At 36.6% G+C, this 18,829-nt stretch overlaps 1 protein-coding gene across 2 annotated transcripts in view; it reads right to left on the minus strand.

The window, feature by feature from the left end:
• Window positions 1-993: 993 nt before the first annotated feature.
• ELOVL4 (ELOVL fatty acid elongase 4) overlaps window positions 994-18,829 on the minus strand; it is a 41,351-nt gene continuing 23,515 nt past the window's right edge. For both annotated transcript variants that reach the window (XM_081945004.1, XM_081945005.1), the window contains exons 4-6: window positions 7,622-7,793; window positions 4,705-4,832; window positions 994-2,745 (exon numbers count right to left, since the gene is read on the minus strand). In XM_081945004.1, the coding sequence (XP_081801130.1) occupies window positions 2,458-2,745; window positions 4,705-4,832; window positions 7,622-7,793 (588 nt within the window). In that variant the 3' untranslated portion in view covers window positions 994-2,457. The remainder of the gene's footprint in view (window positions 2,746-4,704; window positions 4,833-7,621; window positions 7,794-18,829) is intronic.

The raw sequence follows: 18,829 nt of genomic DNA on the forward strand, positions 1-18,829 counted from the left end.
AATACATGGAGATTTAGATATGTAACAAATTATGTCAGATGAAATCTGGCTGAAAATATGTAAGACTTACTATAATCATGCTTAACTATACTTTTGAATACTCTGCCATTGGATAAAAATAATTATTTGGTCTGAGTTATGACAGAATGCTACCACCACACTGTAATGAAATTATAATATATTAAAAGGACAGAATACATCTAAACCAGAGATGGGTTGCTGCCGGTTTGGCCCGGTTCAGCCAAACCGGTAGTGGAATTCAGGCCTGGGTCGCAGAACTGGCAGCCACCCAGGCCTGCCATGCCTCCGAACTGGTTCCATCACTACTGCTGGGCCGCCGCCATTTTGGATTTTAGTGACTGCACATGCACAGTTCACTGTAAATCATTCTGCGCATGTGCGCAGAACAATTTACACTGAATGGCACTTGCGTGTGCAGTGCACACATTGTATGCCAGTCGCAAACTACCAGTCGCAAACTGGTAGTAAAACCGGCAGCAACCCACCCCTGAGCTAAACAAATTTTACTTTATTTCCTGACACCTAAGTCTCTCTCTAGCTAAAATTATGCACACCAATGTCCTACTGATTTCAGTGGAAGAACTAAGGAACTTTAGTGAAGGAACTAAAGAACCAAGAAAAAACTATAATGCCTCTTCACTCAAATCAACAAAAATTCAAGTTATTAGTATTTGGTTCCACATCAGTTCAGATCATAAAAGTAAAATTGAATTTATACAGATTTATTGCAGAGTATGTATGAGAGAATTGAAGCTCATCAGTATTTTATTGCTAAATTGGATTACTATGGGTACAAATCTAAAGATTAATCTGTTACTAACTTCAAAGCCAAGCTATTTACTTAAATTATATTTGCATTTGAAAATTTTCAAGTCAGAGACATTATGAATATCAAGAAATGTGATTTTGTTTTCCTGTTGTTTATTGTAGACAATACAAGACAGGTAAAATAAAACAGAATATTCTGTGAGCTTCTTTCTCAACTAAATAACTTTATTTTCATGATATAAAATATGCTGCTAGAAAGAACTATTTCTGAAAAATACATGAGGATTGGCTCTTGTATTTAGAACGGAGAAATCTAAAGACCTTCTGGGTGATGCAGCTCTTCCTCAAAGTCACTCCATGCTGGAGCAAATCATGACTTCTCTCCAAATTGCCCTGGATGTGCAAATGAAGAGTCATTGCTGTACTTTCTTCATTTTAGTGCAATATAATGTATATAGTTCATAGTAGAGAAAAGCTTGAGATACTCTCTCAAACTTTAGAGAGAAGCCACAATGGCGCAGCAGAAGGAATGAGAAGAGCATCCATGGAAATAAGACTTAGAGAAGCTGATATGGAAAGAATAGAATCTTACCAAACCATTACTGTTCTTGCAGGGATGCAATTGCAAGAACCATCATTACATGCACAGAGCCTGTTTTAAACACGAGAGTCTGGAGGTTTTACAGTACCAAAGAGCAAGATTATTGTGTGAATAAACAGTTCACAACAATATAGGTACAGTGCATCTGGTCATGGCCTTGAAGTGCTTGCTGCCACAATTAGATTCCAGTAAATTGAGGATTTCAAGCCTTCAAATACGAAGTTCTTTATAATTATGAATCTCTCTCCTCTTTATATTGAATTTGTCCCATGCTTAATAAGTAGACCATTAGCAAAGTAAAAATTGAATTCTATCCTTGATCCACCCACTATGTACAATCTGACCATTGAAAAATCATCAACACCATGCATTTCGTGCAATTGGATACAAGAATTGTTAAAGATGTTCAAATGTGGTTTTATGCTTGTTAATAAGAAAACAAATTTTGTTAACGGGAGACAATTTTTTTTCTAAATAATATATTACGGGTTCCTTATTTCAGAAATGAATATTTAATAGTAGTTGTTATTTTTTACCAAATAAAGAGGTAGGTGTATTTTCACACAATGAACAACAATGTAACAGGGGAAATTAGAACAACCTAATACAGCAATACTGCATAATTTAGATGAAGAAACTACAAATTATTAAAAAAGAGAGCAAACTTCCCTCTCCATATTTTCATTGAGGGCTTTTTTTTTTCCTTTGCTTAAAACATTGATTAGAAATGGTAGAATTTGTAAGCTCTCTTTTTCGAAAAGATGTCTGTTTCAATAAATCAATTGTATCCATGGTTAATTGCAATTTTAACCACTGGACTGACAGTAAAGAATATTTCAGCAATTCTTTCTTACATTACCAACACCCGCAGTCTAAAAGTTTACATAAAGTTAACGAATCTCAATAATTACATAATTACAATAGGATTTTTGTTGTTAAAACAATCTTCATAAATAATGTTTTCTATCTCTTCAACAACCTAAAGGTCAATTGGTAAAGACAGGACAGTATTTCCTTTTCAGATTGAAGAATCCTCACTGCTCGTAATGTTTAAGGCTTGAATCAAGTTACTCTCCTTTGGCTTTCTTCTGCACTTTTCCATTTTCCATAATTGCACCGTTTTCTGGTTTGCTTGTACCATTTGCTATTACGCCGTTGGTGATCTTGCCATTCTTTTCTTTTTGCTTAAGCTCCTTGGGCTGCTTGGGCATCTTGTATGTCCGATAGTAGAAGTTACCAAACAGAACAATAAAAGTGCTGGCATAGAAAATGACACCCCAGTGCATCCATTTAGGAAAGGGGCAATCAATATAAATAGACAGGGCGGTGTGGCCAATAGTCACGTGGAACTGAAGCTGAAAGGCAGAATAACAGAAGGTCCATTAATCCTGATTATTAAATTTCTGTTAGAGTTTATGTGAGCCCCTACCTCCACCGAAAATGTGTCTGAATACCATTTATACATTTCTTTACTTTACTTAAAACCATTATGGACACTCTAATTCAGAGATGGGATTCAGCCAGTTCTGACTGGTTCTGGAGAACCGGTAGCGGAAATTTTGAATAGTTCAGAGAACCAGCAAATACCACCTGTGGCTGTGTCCGCCCTCATCTATTCACTACCTCCCAAATCCCAGCTGATTGGCTGGGTCTTATTCTATTGCCCTGCACAGGAGAACAGAGCTGGAAAGCAGGTTAGTGGGGTGGGGAGGGAATGCGGATTTTGCAGTATCCTTGCCCCAGGAGTGGGGAAGGAATGGGGATTTTGCAGTATACTTCCCCTGCAACATCCACCATGACACACCCACAGAACTGGTAGTAAAAATTTTGAATCCCACCACTGCTCTAATTATCTGTGAACTAAGGGAAATAGGATCATTTTACATTATGCTGCTGAGAATGCAATAATAAAGGAAGGTGCTGTTGAAACAGGGAAATGATTGCCACCATTGCTTCAAAGGGGATGAGCATGCGATTCCTGCCATTCCTCTTGAAGTTCCCCAGGAGGAGGAAGCATCTGCAAGGTCTCCTCTGTCTACAGAGGCTCTCCATCAGAGTAACTCTGAAAAATCAGACTTATAGAGGTCACCACTCTAGATAGAGCAGGTCTTCATTGCAGACATGAATCCCCTGAATATGAATTAGAAATGAGAGAAGGAAGAGGCTAGCAAGCTGACTGAACATGAGTTGGAACCCTAAGCTTGTTTTCGTATTGTTGCCAAGGGTGTGGAGTGGGGCTATTGTTTTTTTATTATTGTTTTTGTATTGGACTTTTATCCTTGTAAGCTGCCCAGAGTCACTGAGAGCAAGCTGGGCGGTCTATACATTTTCTTAAGTAAATAAATAAATAAATAGTTTCTTTTCAAGGTCTTGCCCACTTTTAGGGTCCTGTCCAGGGCAAATATGTATATAGATACACAGATTTGCACACGCATTCATATTTATTGGAGAAAAAAGTCACTAGGATTATTTTTTTCCTGAGAATTGAAAGCATATCAGAGTTGTGTGTGTTATACAAATTGTAGTTATGTTTAGCAGATTTAAATAATTATTATGTATAAGCTTCCTCCCATTATTCTTAAAAAATATACTCTGTATACAGCCACTCCTTGTTTAATGACTATCTGAGTTAGCAATCATTCACAAATACAATGATTAAAAAAATGTTTTTCTAACCAATGTGCACATTTATGACAACAAAAGCCTTTGGTGTGAAACTGATAAAGGTCTGATCAGTTTCAGGCAGTAGCACATTTGGCTGGAGGGTTCTATTCAACTAATTCAAGTCACAGACCGGAGCTTGTATACTTGTGATTAGCACTTTTTAGGGAGGTTCTATCCTGTGGAGAAAAGCAGCTCAGGAAGAGATAGCTTGTTTAAGCAATATCATCACCCTGAAAGGTGGGCGGGAGGGATGGGGGATGGGCAATGGGTCAGTCACAGGACTTATAGGGCAGAATTTTATTTGAATGAAACAGCATCAACTAGTGATCTTCGCAGCATCTTTTTCTATCAATCCGTGACCATTTTGCTTAATGACATGATTACTGGAATGGAGGGCAGTCACTAAACGAGGAGTGATTGTATGGGAAAAGGGAGAACAGCTATAAGAGCGCTAGGTGAGTATCTTGTTGCTATTCTTGTAGTTCTCTATGTGCTGATAGCCGAAACCTTTATCTATGTGAGTTTCCTCATGTTGGAAAAGATATTCTCTAAAGGTGGTGTCTATGTTATTACTTTCAAAGTTCTCACACTGAAAAGATCCAAATTTTAAAATAACTGATTTTTTTTTTTAAAAAACAAATATTACTTACTAATTGCATTATGGTCAAGTATCGTTTCCACCAAAGGTACTTGTGGAATTTTGGGCCACAGGCAGCAAGTCCATAGTACATGTACATGACAACGTGAATGAAAGCATTCATATGAGCTCCAAAAAATGCTGTTGGATAGAAGAAACAAAAGAAGCACATTAAGGAAATCATTAAGGCATTCAATATTCAATGATATTTAATTTTTCTCACCAAAGAGAGGAAAGCACAATGCCTCAACAACAGTTTCCCTCATCATTTCTTCTTATAATTTTAAAAAGTTATAATTTCTCAGGAGTAGATCAAAGGACAAGAAGAAAAAAAGTAAGAGACTCCTCTGTTGATACATGTAAAGGCCCACCAAAAGGGACTCTAGGTAGGCACTCTATAGCAGTGTTTTTCAACCTTTTTTGGGCAAAGGCACACTTGTTTCATGAAAAAAATCACGAGGCACACCACCATTAGAAAATGTTAAAAAATTTAACTCTGTGCCTATATTGACTATATATAAAGTAATTATCTTGAATAGGAATCAAATAAACACAAAGAAAGTATTTTATAATTACTTTATTATGAAATAGTAAGTAAACAGAAATATGAAAAATTATAAAATACTTTATTCAGTGCGCAACCTGACAGCATGAAGACTTGTGGACTTCAACTCCCAGAATTCTGAGAATTGAAGTCCACCAAGGGCATCAATCATATTAGCTCAGGCAGGGATCTGCAAAATTGGCTCTTAAGACTGGTGGACTTCAACTCCCAGAATTCTGAGAGTTGAAGTCCACCAAGGGCATCAATCATATTAGCCCAGGCAGGGATCTGCAAAATTGGCTCTTAAGACTGGTGGACTTCAACTCCCAGAATTCTGAGAGTTGAAGTCCACCAAGGGCATCAATCATATTAGCCCAGGCAGGGATCTGCAAAATTGGCTCTTAAGACTGGTGCACTTCAACTCCCAGAATTCTGAGAATTGAAGTCCACCAGTCTTAAAACAGCCACCTTTGCAGACCTCTGTGTTAGCCCAAAGCCTGGCGCTGGGCGGGCCTTGCTCCCCCATTGGTGGAGCCCCAAGAAGCGAGGAGGGAGAAAAAGAGACGGAGGCAAGGAGCTTCTCCCCCCCCTCCGCAAAAATCTTATCAGGGAGCCGGCGGGCAGTAGCAAATTAGCTGATCACGCGGCGTGATCGGCTAATTTGCTACTGCCCGCCCGGCTCCCCGGTTAGATTTTTGCTGGGAGGAGGCGGGGGGAAGCTCCTTAGCCTCCGTTTCTTTTTCTGCCTCCTCGCTTCTCGTCCCCGCCAGGTGGATCTGATCGGAACGCCCGTGTGCAAGAGGCGAGCCCTTACTTTTATTATTACTTTTATATTTACTCCGTCTCCTCCTGCTCCGGTCCTCCTGGTGACTCGAGCCCACCCCCCCATACCCAGGACACAGTCTGGCGCCCGCCTAGTGGGCGAAAATTTGACTTTTTTTTTTAATCTTTCGAATTTTTCAATTTTTCCCACGGCACACCAGGCAACATCTCGCGGCACACTAGTGTGCCGCGGAACAGTGGTTGAAAAACACTGCTCTTATTTATTTATTTATTTTTCAGAATTTATAGACCGCCCCCTCTCCCCGAAGGGACTCGGGGCGGTGTACAGGTGTCTCATTAAAACGAATACAAAAGACGAATATCCTATACCCTTAATAGCTTGAATGAGTTGCTACAATTTCATTGCAACCATAAATTGTTACAAATATGGGAGAATGGAATCATATTCCCACATCACTTGTTCTACATGATATGTGTGCCTGAAAAACTTATTTGTAATTTTACTACACAACAGCACAACTAAGAGTAGAAATGTTTGGTGAATACATGTCCATTTTCAGTCCAACAGAGCATAAGTAATGAATAACTCTTCCATATTCCTAGTTGTACAGGTAGTCTTTGACTTTGACCACAATTGAGCCCAACATTTATGTTGCTAAGCAAAACAGTTTTCTTGTGCTGGACTGAACACACGAATATAAAACTTAATCAAGTCAGAAAACTGATATTTGAGATGGCTCATTTTTCTAGACTTGTACTGGAAGGATTATTGATTTTGGGTAAATGTGTATCCTTTCAAACTGTTATCGTTTACAACTATAAAGTATATAGGGACTGCAGAATCATATGAACTGTTATACTATATAATAGACATTATGAATTTATTATTTAATAAGAGCATAAAATATCTATCAGGCAATCTATGGAAATGTATACACAGGGAAACATGCATTATTAAAGACAGAAAAATGAAAACTGTGGCCAAGATTCTGATTTAAAGTAAGAGAGCTGTATGACTTAAGAAACCATAAAGAAAAAAAATGAAAAGAAAGTGTGATAAGTATTACAGCCTGATATAATCTTTATGTACAATTTTTATTCACAGAGTAAAATGAAGCAGTTAAAACTAGTTTTTACCGTACATAAAAATAAAATAAATACAGGAGTTCCAAGCATAAATGGAAGTTATTGAATTTATTATGACTTGGTCGACTAGATTCTTTCATCACCATGTTAATTAAGCAAGGCACAATCAAAAAATGTATCTGCCTGTGGTTGCAGAATTTTAGTTAGGCAAGTTAGATCTATCTGTTGCTTCATGCAGTTCATAGACTTAAACACAAGGGGAAGAATATGGATTTAAAATCTGAATCATGCACTTATGCCAGTGTGAAAAGCGTTTCACAAGATGATACTAATATATTTTTCCTCCCCCTCATTTCCCAGACAAGGAAGAATATACCTTTAAACTGTTAGCACCACAGAATTAATTCAACTTATTTTTATAACTGTAGTATAGAAAATATGTGCATGCTAATACTCTATATGAATATTCATTATCTTTTCAATATTCACTTTCCACTTAGTAGACAAGTTTACTCACCTTGTCCTCCTGCAACCCATTTGATGCCAACCCACCATAAAGTAAACATAGTGAAATGGTGGTAGACATGAAGAAAACTGATTTGGTTAAATTTCTTTCTTAGGATGAAGAATATTGTGTCCAGATACTCAATCCCTTTTGATATGTAGTACCACCATAAAGCTCCTGCTATCTGTGAAACGAAAGAAGAACATAAAGACAAGATCAGACCAATGCACCACGAAAGGCAAGATCAGATCACAATGCACCATGTAGGATAGGATGTGCATCCCTATGGAAGCTTTAGTTACTCAATTTGTTCTTCTGGATTAAGAGGTTCCTGCACAATTTGCACAGTATTTATCTCTTTTCCTTGACTGTTTGTCTCAGTTAGTAGGTATTTAAATAAAGAGTTAAACATTATTTTGTCATGTTAAGACAAGAGATATTAAACCATTTGGTACATTATTCTCCCAAAAAGTATTTTTAAAAAATCTCCCACATTTTCCTGAATTTAGCCATTTGAAGTCTTATTTGGAACAAGCAGCTTTCATGACTTGGAAATTAAGATAAAATCAGATATGCACACAACTTCATCAGGCCTAGCCATCTTATACTGCAAGTGCAGAAATATGATTAATATTCTTATTTTCATTTATTTATTTATTTCATATTCACAAATATTCTCTCTCTCTCTCAAAAGACAATCCTGTGTGTGTGTGTGTGAGAGAGAGCGGGTTGGGGGGTGGGGTTAATGTGTGTATATAATTTGTTTTTATATTGCTATTTTTATTATTTGTAAGTCACGTAGCATCATTCTGGACAACAAGATGGGCAGCATATAAATTACATAGCAAAGTTTCCAAAACAAGAGAAAAATACAAACAAAAAAAGAGTAAAAATGAAAAAGGAAGAAATAAAAAAGCCAAAGTTCAAAAAACAAAGAAAAAAGGTAGAAGAAAAATTGAAAAGAAAAAAAGAAATAAAGAAGTGGTTTTGGATCTACTTTATAGCAGTTATAATTGTAGATTCTCTAAAGTTACACGATGAATCTATTCTTTCTAGTATATCCTATTTAAACATTAAAACCATACATTTTTACGTACATTAATACAAGGTTACAGGCAGCAGCAAACAGATACGTCTTTTCTCTAATGAAATTAAAGATACCTCAGTGTTCTAATCATTGTGGTTATAACTTCTTAACTGTTATGAACCAAGATTAACTACTTAAACATTTACTACTTTTCAGTTTCTGCTCAGAGTATAATAAGTCAGTGCTCTCAATTTATAAATAAAGTGAGTAGGAATGATGTTTATATGTAACACAGTATCACTATGTAAAACAATATTTTTTTAAAAAAATATGAATTCTAACACACTATGCACGTATTTAAAACTTTCAGGATCTATAAATATTTCTGAAAAATATGAAGTAAGAGTAGAGAATATAAGATGTTATTTAAGCAGTATCTCTAAAATGTGAGTGGACAAGCTCTCTTTTTCTTAAAAACATAAAAGTTACAGTTTCAGATCGTCCCGATGAAGAGCACTTGATGATGTCCTTTCAACTTGTGATTTGCAACACATGACTAGAAGAAGCAACCATGCTTGGGAACCCGCAGGGGACACAAGAAGGGACGAAATGGCAAAATGTATGCAATAGCATCATTCAAATGTCAGAACTTGTAACTTGCATCAGATGCTGGCATGCAAGCAAGTAATGGGAAAAATCTGTACAATGCTACTGCACCCATGTTGTCATTTTGCTATCATCAAGATTTACTATGGACACTGTTGCAATTACTCTCCCACCTTAGGTTGTGTTTGTAATACTATTCAAATACCATTTAATAGCACAATGAAGACACAGTTAATCCTAATCATGGGATTATGAAAAAGAATACTGATAAATGGATGAATCTTTCCTAAATATTCCATGTCTCAGAAGACAATTCTATTTAATTCTGATTATTTTATTTCAGGAAAGCATTATAAACAATTGGCTTCTGCTGCTCCCCACTCCTTGGAAGCACACTGCATGATATTTTCCAGTTATTACACAGCAATTTAGAAAGTTGATGTTCTGCTACTATTTGAAAAAAGCAGAAGTAATCTCTCCCTGCTTTCTAAAACAGTATTTCCTAACTAACAATATTAATACACAAATGAAGGCAAATATATGTGTCCCCGGATAATGTTGCAGGATCCAATCTGTGATGGTCACAGGGACCAGTCTTTCAAGCTTTCAGACTCATGCTGGAGCCCATCTTTAGGGAAGTTCTTTCCAACAGAGTGTATGCTTTGGGCTATTCTGTGTGTGGTATTTATATGGCGCCTGTTGTTATACAGCTTTTTAGATGTTGATTGGGCTGTTGATGCTGGCTATGATTGACCATCAGCTAAGAAGGTGAGGGCTTGGCAGCACAAGCAAACAACAGCCAATGGCTTAATAGTCAGCCATCAACACCCCAATCAACATCTAAAAAGGCACATACAACAAACTTATGGAAATTGGATCCTGCAATATTAATACATCCCATTTTTTTTCAAATGTAAAGACAGCCACCATTAAATGTTACTGTAAAACATGCTTGTTGGTTTAGATCAAAATCTTCCAGTCCAGAATTTTTTTAGCAGGGTAGTTTGATGCAATATTTGGGGGGACATTAACTTTGGGCCCGTTAAAACAATCACAAAATACAATAGTGGTATTCTCAGATGAGGGGTATCCCTATAGTCACATTGTGGTTTGTTGTTTTAAAGTTTCTGTTTGTATGCTATGCAGAATTGGTAGGCATGGTACGGCATGGTGGAAGGAAGGAAGGAAGGAAGGAAGGAAGGGAGGGAGGGAGGGAGGGAGGGAGGGAACGAAGGAAGGGAGGGAGGGAGGGAGGAAGGAAGGAAGGGAGGGAGGGATGGAAGGAAGAAAGGAAGGGAGTAAGGAAACTGCCATTTACCTTCCCCAGATGAATACATCAGGGAAATTTTTCTCTTTCTCTGCAGATTGTAGTTTGATCAGTCTCTCTTTCAAACATGACTATTAGTTTGCTAACTTTCCCCCTCTATCAAATTGGGCCCTGTATTTTTCTGTTTTTTCAAATTTTATATTTATACTTCGGATAGTTCCTGATATTGCTGTAAGGAATGCAATAATTGCATGGAAAATAGTTTATGATTTTGCTTAAATTATTCTTTCCAACCCCCCAAAATGTTGGAACTAAATTATATAAGGAAGTTCAGGACTTTATCTGTGTCTGTTCATCAGCAAGGTAACTCTCCAAGAAACACAATGAGAGAGAGAAGTACAATAAACATTGAGTTAAAGAACAACAGAGCCAAGAAATTCATTGTGGAGAAAACCACAATTGCTCCCTTCTAAGCTCCTCCCTCCTGGTCATGTGATCCAAAGAAAGCATGCATAGTCTATTTATGCTAAAGCACGTACATCCACAAGACACAAAGATACAACATACAGGAAAAGCAGAAACACACAGGTTATGTCATTATAGAGTAGAAAAGCCAAGTACTTCCTATGACTTCTGCTGACCTCCACAGTTTCCCTAACCTATGTTATATCAGATATTAAATGGTTGCTACTTGTCTTAAACATTTATGATACCGATTTTCAAAACTATTGATAATACTATATTTGTTCACATTATTCACTATTAGAAAATTCTCCATATAAGGAGAATTGCTCCCTTCTATATAGAGAGTTTTACTAGGGCTAGGGGAACCTAAGTTTAGATCCCACTTAGTTATACTGGTCACTCATTATCTTTGGTCCTCTTCCTTCACTTTAACTTCCTCATACATTACTATGAGGATAAGAGGATTGTGAGAAACTATGTGTGAATATTCAGGAATAATGTAATATTGGATGATTCAAACAATGTTTCTCAACCTCAGTAATTTTAAGATGTGTTTCCCACGCTGACCAGGAAATTCTGGAAGTTGAAGTCTATACTTTAAAGTTGCTCACTGACACAGAAGCTGTCAAATACCTTCAGACTCATCTGAAACTTATCTGATTTAATTTAAAAAATATTTGAGTCCTCATATATACAAGATATCTTATATTTTAAATAATTATACTATGCATGTTTTTAAAAAAACTGATAATAGAAAAGGCAAAATAAAAAATATGACACAATAAAACTAAAACTAAATAAAGACAATAAAATAAAAAATCAACAAATTTAGAAAACAATGCCTCTAAAGAGAGACCCAATTTAATCTTTAAGGAACCTGGAAACTCTCAACTGAAAAATATACTTTATGTGCATTGACTAGCCACACTGCTAAAGGGAATAGAATACAGAGCATGAATTTATATTCAATTCAACTGTTGCATAACCTCCACTCTCAGTATGGAACATATTTTTAATTTTCAATATGGAGTATATTCAGTATTCATAAATTCAATGAGAGCCATGGTGTCACGGTGATTAGAATGCAGTACTGCAGGCTAAACTCTGCCCACTGCCAGGAGTCCGATCCTGACTGGCTCAAGGTTGACTCAGCCTTCCATCCAATTGAGGTTGGTAAAATGAGGATCCACATTATTGGGGACAATATGCTGACTCTGTAAACTGTTTAGAGAGTGCTATTGCTATTCAATATGGAATATATTTTTAGATTTGTGCCTTCATTTTGAAGCTATGAAAAGTATGCTGTTGAAAATAAATTTGGATTACAAATGTAAAAATAACATTTACATTATTATCAATTTATTGTGGAAAGTACTAGCATCTTCTAAAAAACATAATCTGTGTCAAGAATGATTAAGACAGGACTACCAAGTTTTGGCCTGCAAATGTCTGGATAATGATTAGGTGGCAGCAAATAAGAACAAAAAATTTCAGCTTTTTGCTGCCATCTAGCAATGGTAATGATGCAGATCAGACTTCCTTAATAAAGTGAGCTTTAGGACAGAGAAATTCAAAAAAAAATCTGAGATATGTGTTATCACTACTATTTATACAAAGAAATTGTCTTATAATGTATATAATGGTGTATCTTGCTCTTTTCTTCAGAGTAAACCTGTCTAAACAAATTCTAACAGAAAAGTAAGTCATACAAAACGGCTGAGGTAAATCTTTGACATAAAGAATTTGAATAGGTTATAACTCATAAATCAAAGTTCCAAAGGAAATATGGCGATCTGAAGCAGTTCTGTGAAAGCAGAGTTAACAATCGTGGTAAAAATCCAAAAATTAGTGATAGAGAAAGTTCTTGAAAGTTCTCCAAATAAAGAGAGGACAGGAGATCATCCACAGGTATTCGGGATGGCTGCTCCACATGAGGAGACTGTACGACAGCAGTTTTCTGTGAGTTTGAGTGGGGGAAGATGATAGAACTAGCCATCTTGTTGAAACCATGATTGAGACTTTTAAAGGGCGCTAAGGTCACAAATCTCACTTTCCAATCACTTTGTTGATTAACTATTGCTAAGCTGTTGTAAAGCCCTTTAGAAAGACAAATTTGAAAGCACTGGGTGAGGCTGTCTTTAATCCTGAACAAAATAAAAATAATAATCATATAGGAATAGGAATTTAAAGAATCTGAACTAAACAGCAAAAACCTAAATACGATTTCGATCCTAGAAAGTTATAAATGGACTAAGGGTTCAGATAAAATTGGAAACTTTTACAATAAATTTTGGAATTAATTATCAAATACAAACAGCATCTCATGGGAATATAGAATATCAGAGTTAGAAGGAACCTTGGAGGTCTTCTAGTTCAACTTTTCCTTAAGCAGGAAACTCTATACCATTCCAGACAAATGGCTATCCAATGTCTTAAAAACATCAAGTGATGGAACACCTATAATTTCAGGAGGCAAACTGTTCCACTGATTAATTGTTTTAACTGTCAGGAAATTTCTCCTTAATTCTAGCTTGTTTCCATTTGTTAATTCTTGTCCTGCCTTCAGGTGCTTTAGAAAATAGGTCAATCCCCTCTTGTCTGTGACTGTCCCTCAACTATTGGAAGACTGCTATCATGTCGTCTCTAGTACTTCTCTTTGTTAAGACTAGGCATACTGTCCCTGCAATTGTTCATCATATGCTTTAGTCTCCAGTCCCATAATTATCTTTGTTGCTGTTCTTTGCACTCTTTCTAGAATCTCAACATCTTTTTTGTATTGTGGTGACCAAAATGGATGCAGTATTCCAAGTGTGGTTTTACCAATGCAGTATTAAGCAGGACCAGCACTTCATGTAATCTTGATACTATCTCTCTGTTGATGCAGCCTAAAACTGCCTGGCTTTTTTGGCAGCTGCAGTACACTGCGGGCTCATACTTAAGTGGTTGTCCACTAGAACTCCTAAATCCCCTTCACAGGTACTGTGGTAGAGCCAGATAGGTTGAGCCTATTCTATACCTGTGCATTTGGTTTTTCCTGAATAAGTGTAAAACCTTGCTTTTCTCACCGCTGAATTGCGTTTTGTTTGATAGAGCCCAGTCTGTCAAGATTTTGATGGATCCTGACACTGTCTTCTAAAGTGTTGGTTATTCCAGCTTGGTGTTATCTCACATTTGATGAGTTCCCTTTCTATCTCCTCATTTAAATTGTTCATGAAGATGTTGAAAGAGTACCGTGCCTAAGACACAACCTTAGGGTACTCCACTGCATGCTTCCTTCCATGTCAATGTAGTTCCATTGAGAACTACAGTTGTGCGCAGTTGGTCAGCTAGTTATAAATCCATCTGGTGGTTACGCTGTTTATCCCACAGTATCTTACCAAGAAGTAGGCTGTAGTCTACTTTGTCAAATGACTTGCCACAGTCCACATATACTATGTCCACAGCATTTTGCTGATCCAATAATTTAGGCACTTTGTTAAAGAATGCAATAAGGTTTGTCTAGCATGATTTGTTTTTGACCAATCCATGTTGGCTTCTACTAATAGCTTAGTTTGTTTCATTCATTAATTCACTCACTCACTCACTCATTCATTCCATTCTGGGCCTTAGCTTTCCTGACTTCATCTTTGGGCTATATGCTGCTTTAGTTATGTCTCCTCTTTCCAGTTTTTATACTGTCCTTTTTGTTTTTCAGTTTATCAGAGTTCTTTATGCAACCATACTGGTTTTGTCTGGATTCTCTTTTTTCTTTTTCTTTTTCAGTGCTTTTGTGCTAGGCTGAGTTTTTATAATCTTAAGTTTCCCAAGATTTTTGAATTGTTTTCTCCTTTAAGATTTCCATCCGGTTATCCTACCCAAGCTCTCTCTAAGCTTGTTGAAATCAGCTGTCTTAAAGTGTAAGACATTAGTTTGACTTTGTTTTAGTATTTATGCCGGCATTATGTTGAATTCCAATATGATATCATCACTCTCTCCCAAAGTTCCCACAACTTCAACTCCTCTATTATTTAATCTTTGTTAGTAATGATTAAATCCAGTATAGTTAACTCTCTACTTCTCTTCTCCATCTTTTGGGTGACAAAGTTGTCTGCTAGCTTTGTCGGAAATTTGTTAGATCTCCCATTTAGTGCAGACTTTGTCTCCCAATTGATGTCAGGGTACTATTGTAGTGTGTTTCCTGCACATCTTAGCTAACTAATTAGCAAAAAAGTTCCATCTATTTCATCTGTTTGGTCATCTGTAGTATACACCTTTGGCAATATCATTTCTTTTTTTCCTTTTACATTAACTCAAATGAGTTCAAGAAAGTTTTCATTCTGTTTTGCATTTCTATAGAGATGTAGTTATTTCTTATCTATAATGGAACTCCACATTCTCTTTATAGATCCTGTTTTGTTTTTTACAGATATAAGACAGATAAACAAATTTCATGATTTCAAAAAGTAGGCACTACAGGGGACTAAAGCTTTTAGGTACAGGAATCCTATAAAGGTCTGCAAGATTTGTTTATAGATAAGACATAGCATAGGGTATGAAAAAAGAAATGTTTATAAACTTAGAGTGAAAAATTACAACATTTTTTTATATTTATTCTGATGAAAATTGGAAGTCACTAATTTATATATTTCTTTTTTATTTTTCTATTACACTATTTTCTTACTTTTCATTCTTTTTCCCTTCCACTTTTAACCCTTTCTATTCTGTTTTTTTTCTTTTAGTTTGCATTAGATTTACACGCACGCACGCGCACGTGCGCGCGCACACACACACACACACACTTATCCATCTAGGAAATGAGTAAATATTGAAGGATATCAGGTTATTACAAATATATTAAAGAAATAAAGCTGTGACTTATACAAACAATGATTACATATAAAAAACTGAAATGTGTAAAACATGATGTTTTCTTCACATGTGAAACAGGAAGACCCTGGGTAGTCGGAACGAATGAAGCTGATGTCTTACGTGTTAATTAAAAACAAGTTCTGAAAAGTCTTTTTAAAAATCATTATGATGTTACCGGTACTGCTAACATATTATTAAATGTAAAATGACATTATCTTAACATCTTTCTGTCTTAGAACATTAAAAATATGCAAAGCCTGCCTTTAATACTCAATTACATATATATTTTTAATCTACTAGTTGCTTAGTTTTAAAGAGAAATGCAAACAATTCAATTAGAAATATTCTAAGTAGAAGCTATAAACAACTATTATTATCCTACTTTTCATCTGAGGAGAAAATAAATAAAATGATAAATCTCAAAGCACTTCCTAAGCAGTTGCTCAAGCTAGAAAAATAATCAGTGTCACAGATGAGAAGAAAGCAATTGCCAGGTGTGAATAGATAGTTTGCAATCACCAGTGGACTCCCTGGGGAAAGTTCACTAAACTGAGTACAAGTGGCATGTGGGGAGCACAGCAGCCAAATGACTCAAAGAGGATAAAGAGATTGGTTAAAGAGGTGGCAGGGGGGAAACCACCATTCTTGGCGGCCAATTAACCCCTATATGGGCAAGACCACTGGGAGCAGATGAAGATTCTATCTACTATGGTGTGCTCCTAGTTCTTTTATGTGGAGTCTCCAAGCAAGCCTGCTTGGTTCAATGGCACATTTATTCTCCCTTTGTTTGTTGTTAAATGCATGAACAACTGGTTTTCTTTCTTTCTTCAGTTTGAAGTAAGGGGGAAGACGACACACACTTGTTTAATATAGTACCGTATATACCCGAGATGGCGAACCTGTAGCATGTGTGCCACGCATGTGAGCACGCCTCCCACCAGTCAGCTGGTTTTCGGGTCTTTGCCGTGCAGGCATGAGGGGGGGGGGCAGGGTGCATGCAGGAGATGCATGTGCTTGCACGGGAGGGGCATGCACAGGGGATGGGTTGCATGGGGTGGGGGTCGCGTGTGCATTGTGTTATGGGTTCGCACGCACGATTTCGGCACATGATGACAAAAAAATTAGCCATCACCAGTATATACTGTATGTAGGGGAAGGAATAGCAGAACCTGGGGATGCCTGAGTGAATAGGGGGAATCATCCTAGAATTGTAAGATAGCCACAAGTTTGCTGTTGGCCCTTATCTAAATCTAGATGTTGATTGTTATTTATTTATTGCTAAAGCTTATGTGCATAGGCTTTAGCAATAAATCAGTTTAATTGTTACTTTCACACATGGACCTAGTCTTTCATGCCTGACATTACAGTAAGTATACTCTGGAATACACAATTTCTGACTGGGATAATTCCATGATTGGGGAACCAGACATTATACAACCAATAACCCAGAATATCAATTTTGTCATAATGGACCTAAGAGATACAACCTCAGGTGTTTCCCCTAATTTAGGCCTACTAATTGCCCTATCTTGCACCAATTCATTGTAACTGTGATGAGTAAAATTTGTGGCTTCCTCAGACCACAGATTATTGAACAAACAGCCACACTAGAAAAAACTGTAAGTGCTTATTATTATATTCTGTTGTTGTCTTCAATTACATATTGTATAAACTACTCGCAAAAACTGTAAGCATGTCAACATTGTATATTCATAAAACGTAAATAACCTAACCAAATAAGAGCAAAAATATAAGACTATTGTAAGCAAGCATGGCTGTTGGATGATGTTATACATGCCTAATGTGTCTGCTATTACTGCTATTACTGTAGTTGATATAACTAGAGGCTAGAATGACACTGGAATTTTCAGATTTTGCTTCACAGTTCCCTTTATCTAGTTTCTGAAAAGACAGATGGCTATAAAAACACAACATTTAAAAATAACATTGAGGAGAGAGAATTCTTGACCACCTAATATTTCTTTTCATCAAGCTTTAGTATTGTCTGCCTCAGAAATATTTAAGAAATCAAATAAAAACAAATGCCACTAAATTAATAGTCTCACATTTATGTGTTCTTTCCTGAAGGCCTCTGTAGCCAGTAATAAAGCTCTGTTATTGTCTATAGAGGCCTTCAGGAAAGCCTTGCTGGCTGCAGAAGAAATGGGCCGAGGTGTGCGAAGCTTGGTTGCAGCTATCCAAAGCTGAAGAAGTTCCTGAAGGCCTCTGCCAGCGTAAAGGAGGCTGGGGGCGACCTGTGCAAGTGTGATGAATCAGTGGACGACATTCCTACCTGAAAATAAGACCTGGAACCTTTTTTTGGTGGCAAAAAAATATTATAAGAGGGTCTTATTTTGGGGGGAATACTGTATTATGTTATCAATTAGTAAAAAAGTGATAATAGTTGTGATTGTTATTACTTTCTAGAAGGAAATAAATTATTTTTTTAAAAAATCCTTTAAAGAAGGCAATGTTGAAATATTTTAGCCAAATAAACTTTTGGGATTCTTACAACTTTTTAGCTCACATAATGAGCTGGAAGCAATCGTTTTTCATGCATCCAGTAACAGGGCATTCCCTTCCTTTGAAAATATAAAGTTGCCTGCTGTTGATATCCATTGCTCTGATTATTTTGCAAAAATCAGTGCTTAGAAGGCCTGATTCACACTGGCAGCCTGTAGCTTAGCATGTTAACTAAATTTGGTTCCTGCATTTTCATCATAAGCCTAAAGAGAAATTGCAAAGGTATCATGAAAACTGGATGAAGCTATCGCTATCTTACTTAAGATGTGAAACGTGTTTAGCATTTAAATCTGAATCGGCATCTTTGGGCTAGCTCTCTGAGTTGTCTCTTATTGTTCTCAGAAAAATCTCAGATGTCTTCAGATCAGAGTCAGTCCATGACATTCTAAAAAAAATCAGTGTGAATGATTGTGTGTCTCCATTTGGGTGGAATAAAGGGCTCTGGAAAGGTGTAAGAATACAGTATAGATAGTTCTTGATTTTC

The sequence above is a fragment of the Natrix helvetica genome (assembly GCF_964273705.1).
Source record: "Natrix helvetica genome assembly, chromosome: 2".
Classification (NCBI taxonomy): Eukaryota; Metazoa; Chordata; class Lepidosauria; order Squamata; family Natricidae; genus Natrix; species Natrix helvetica.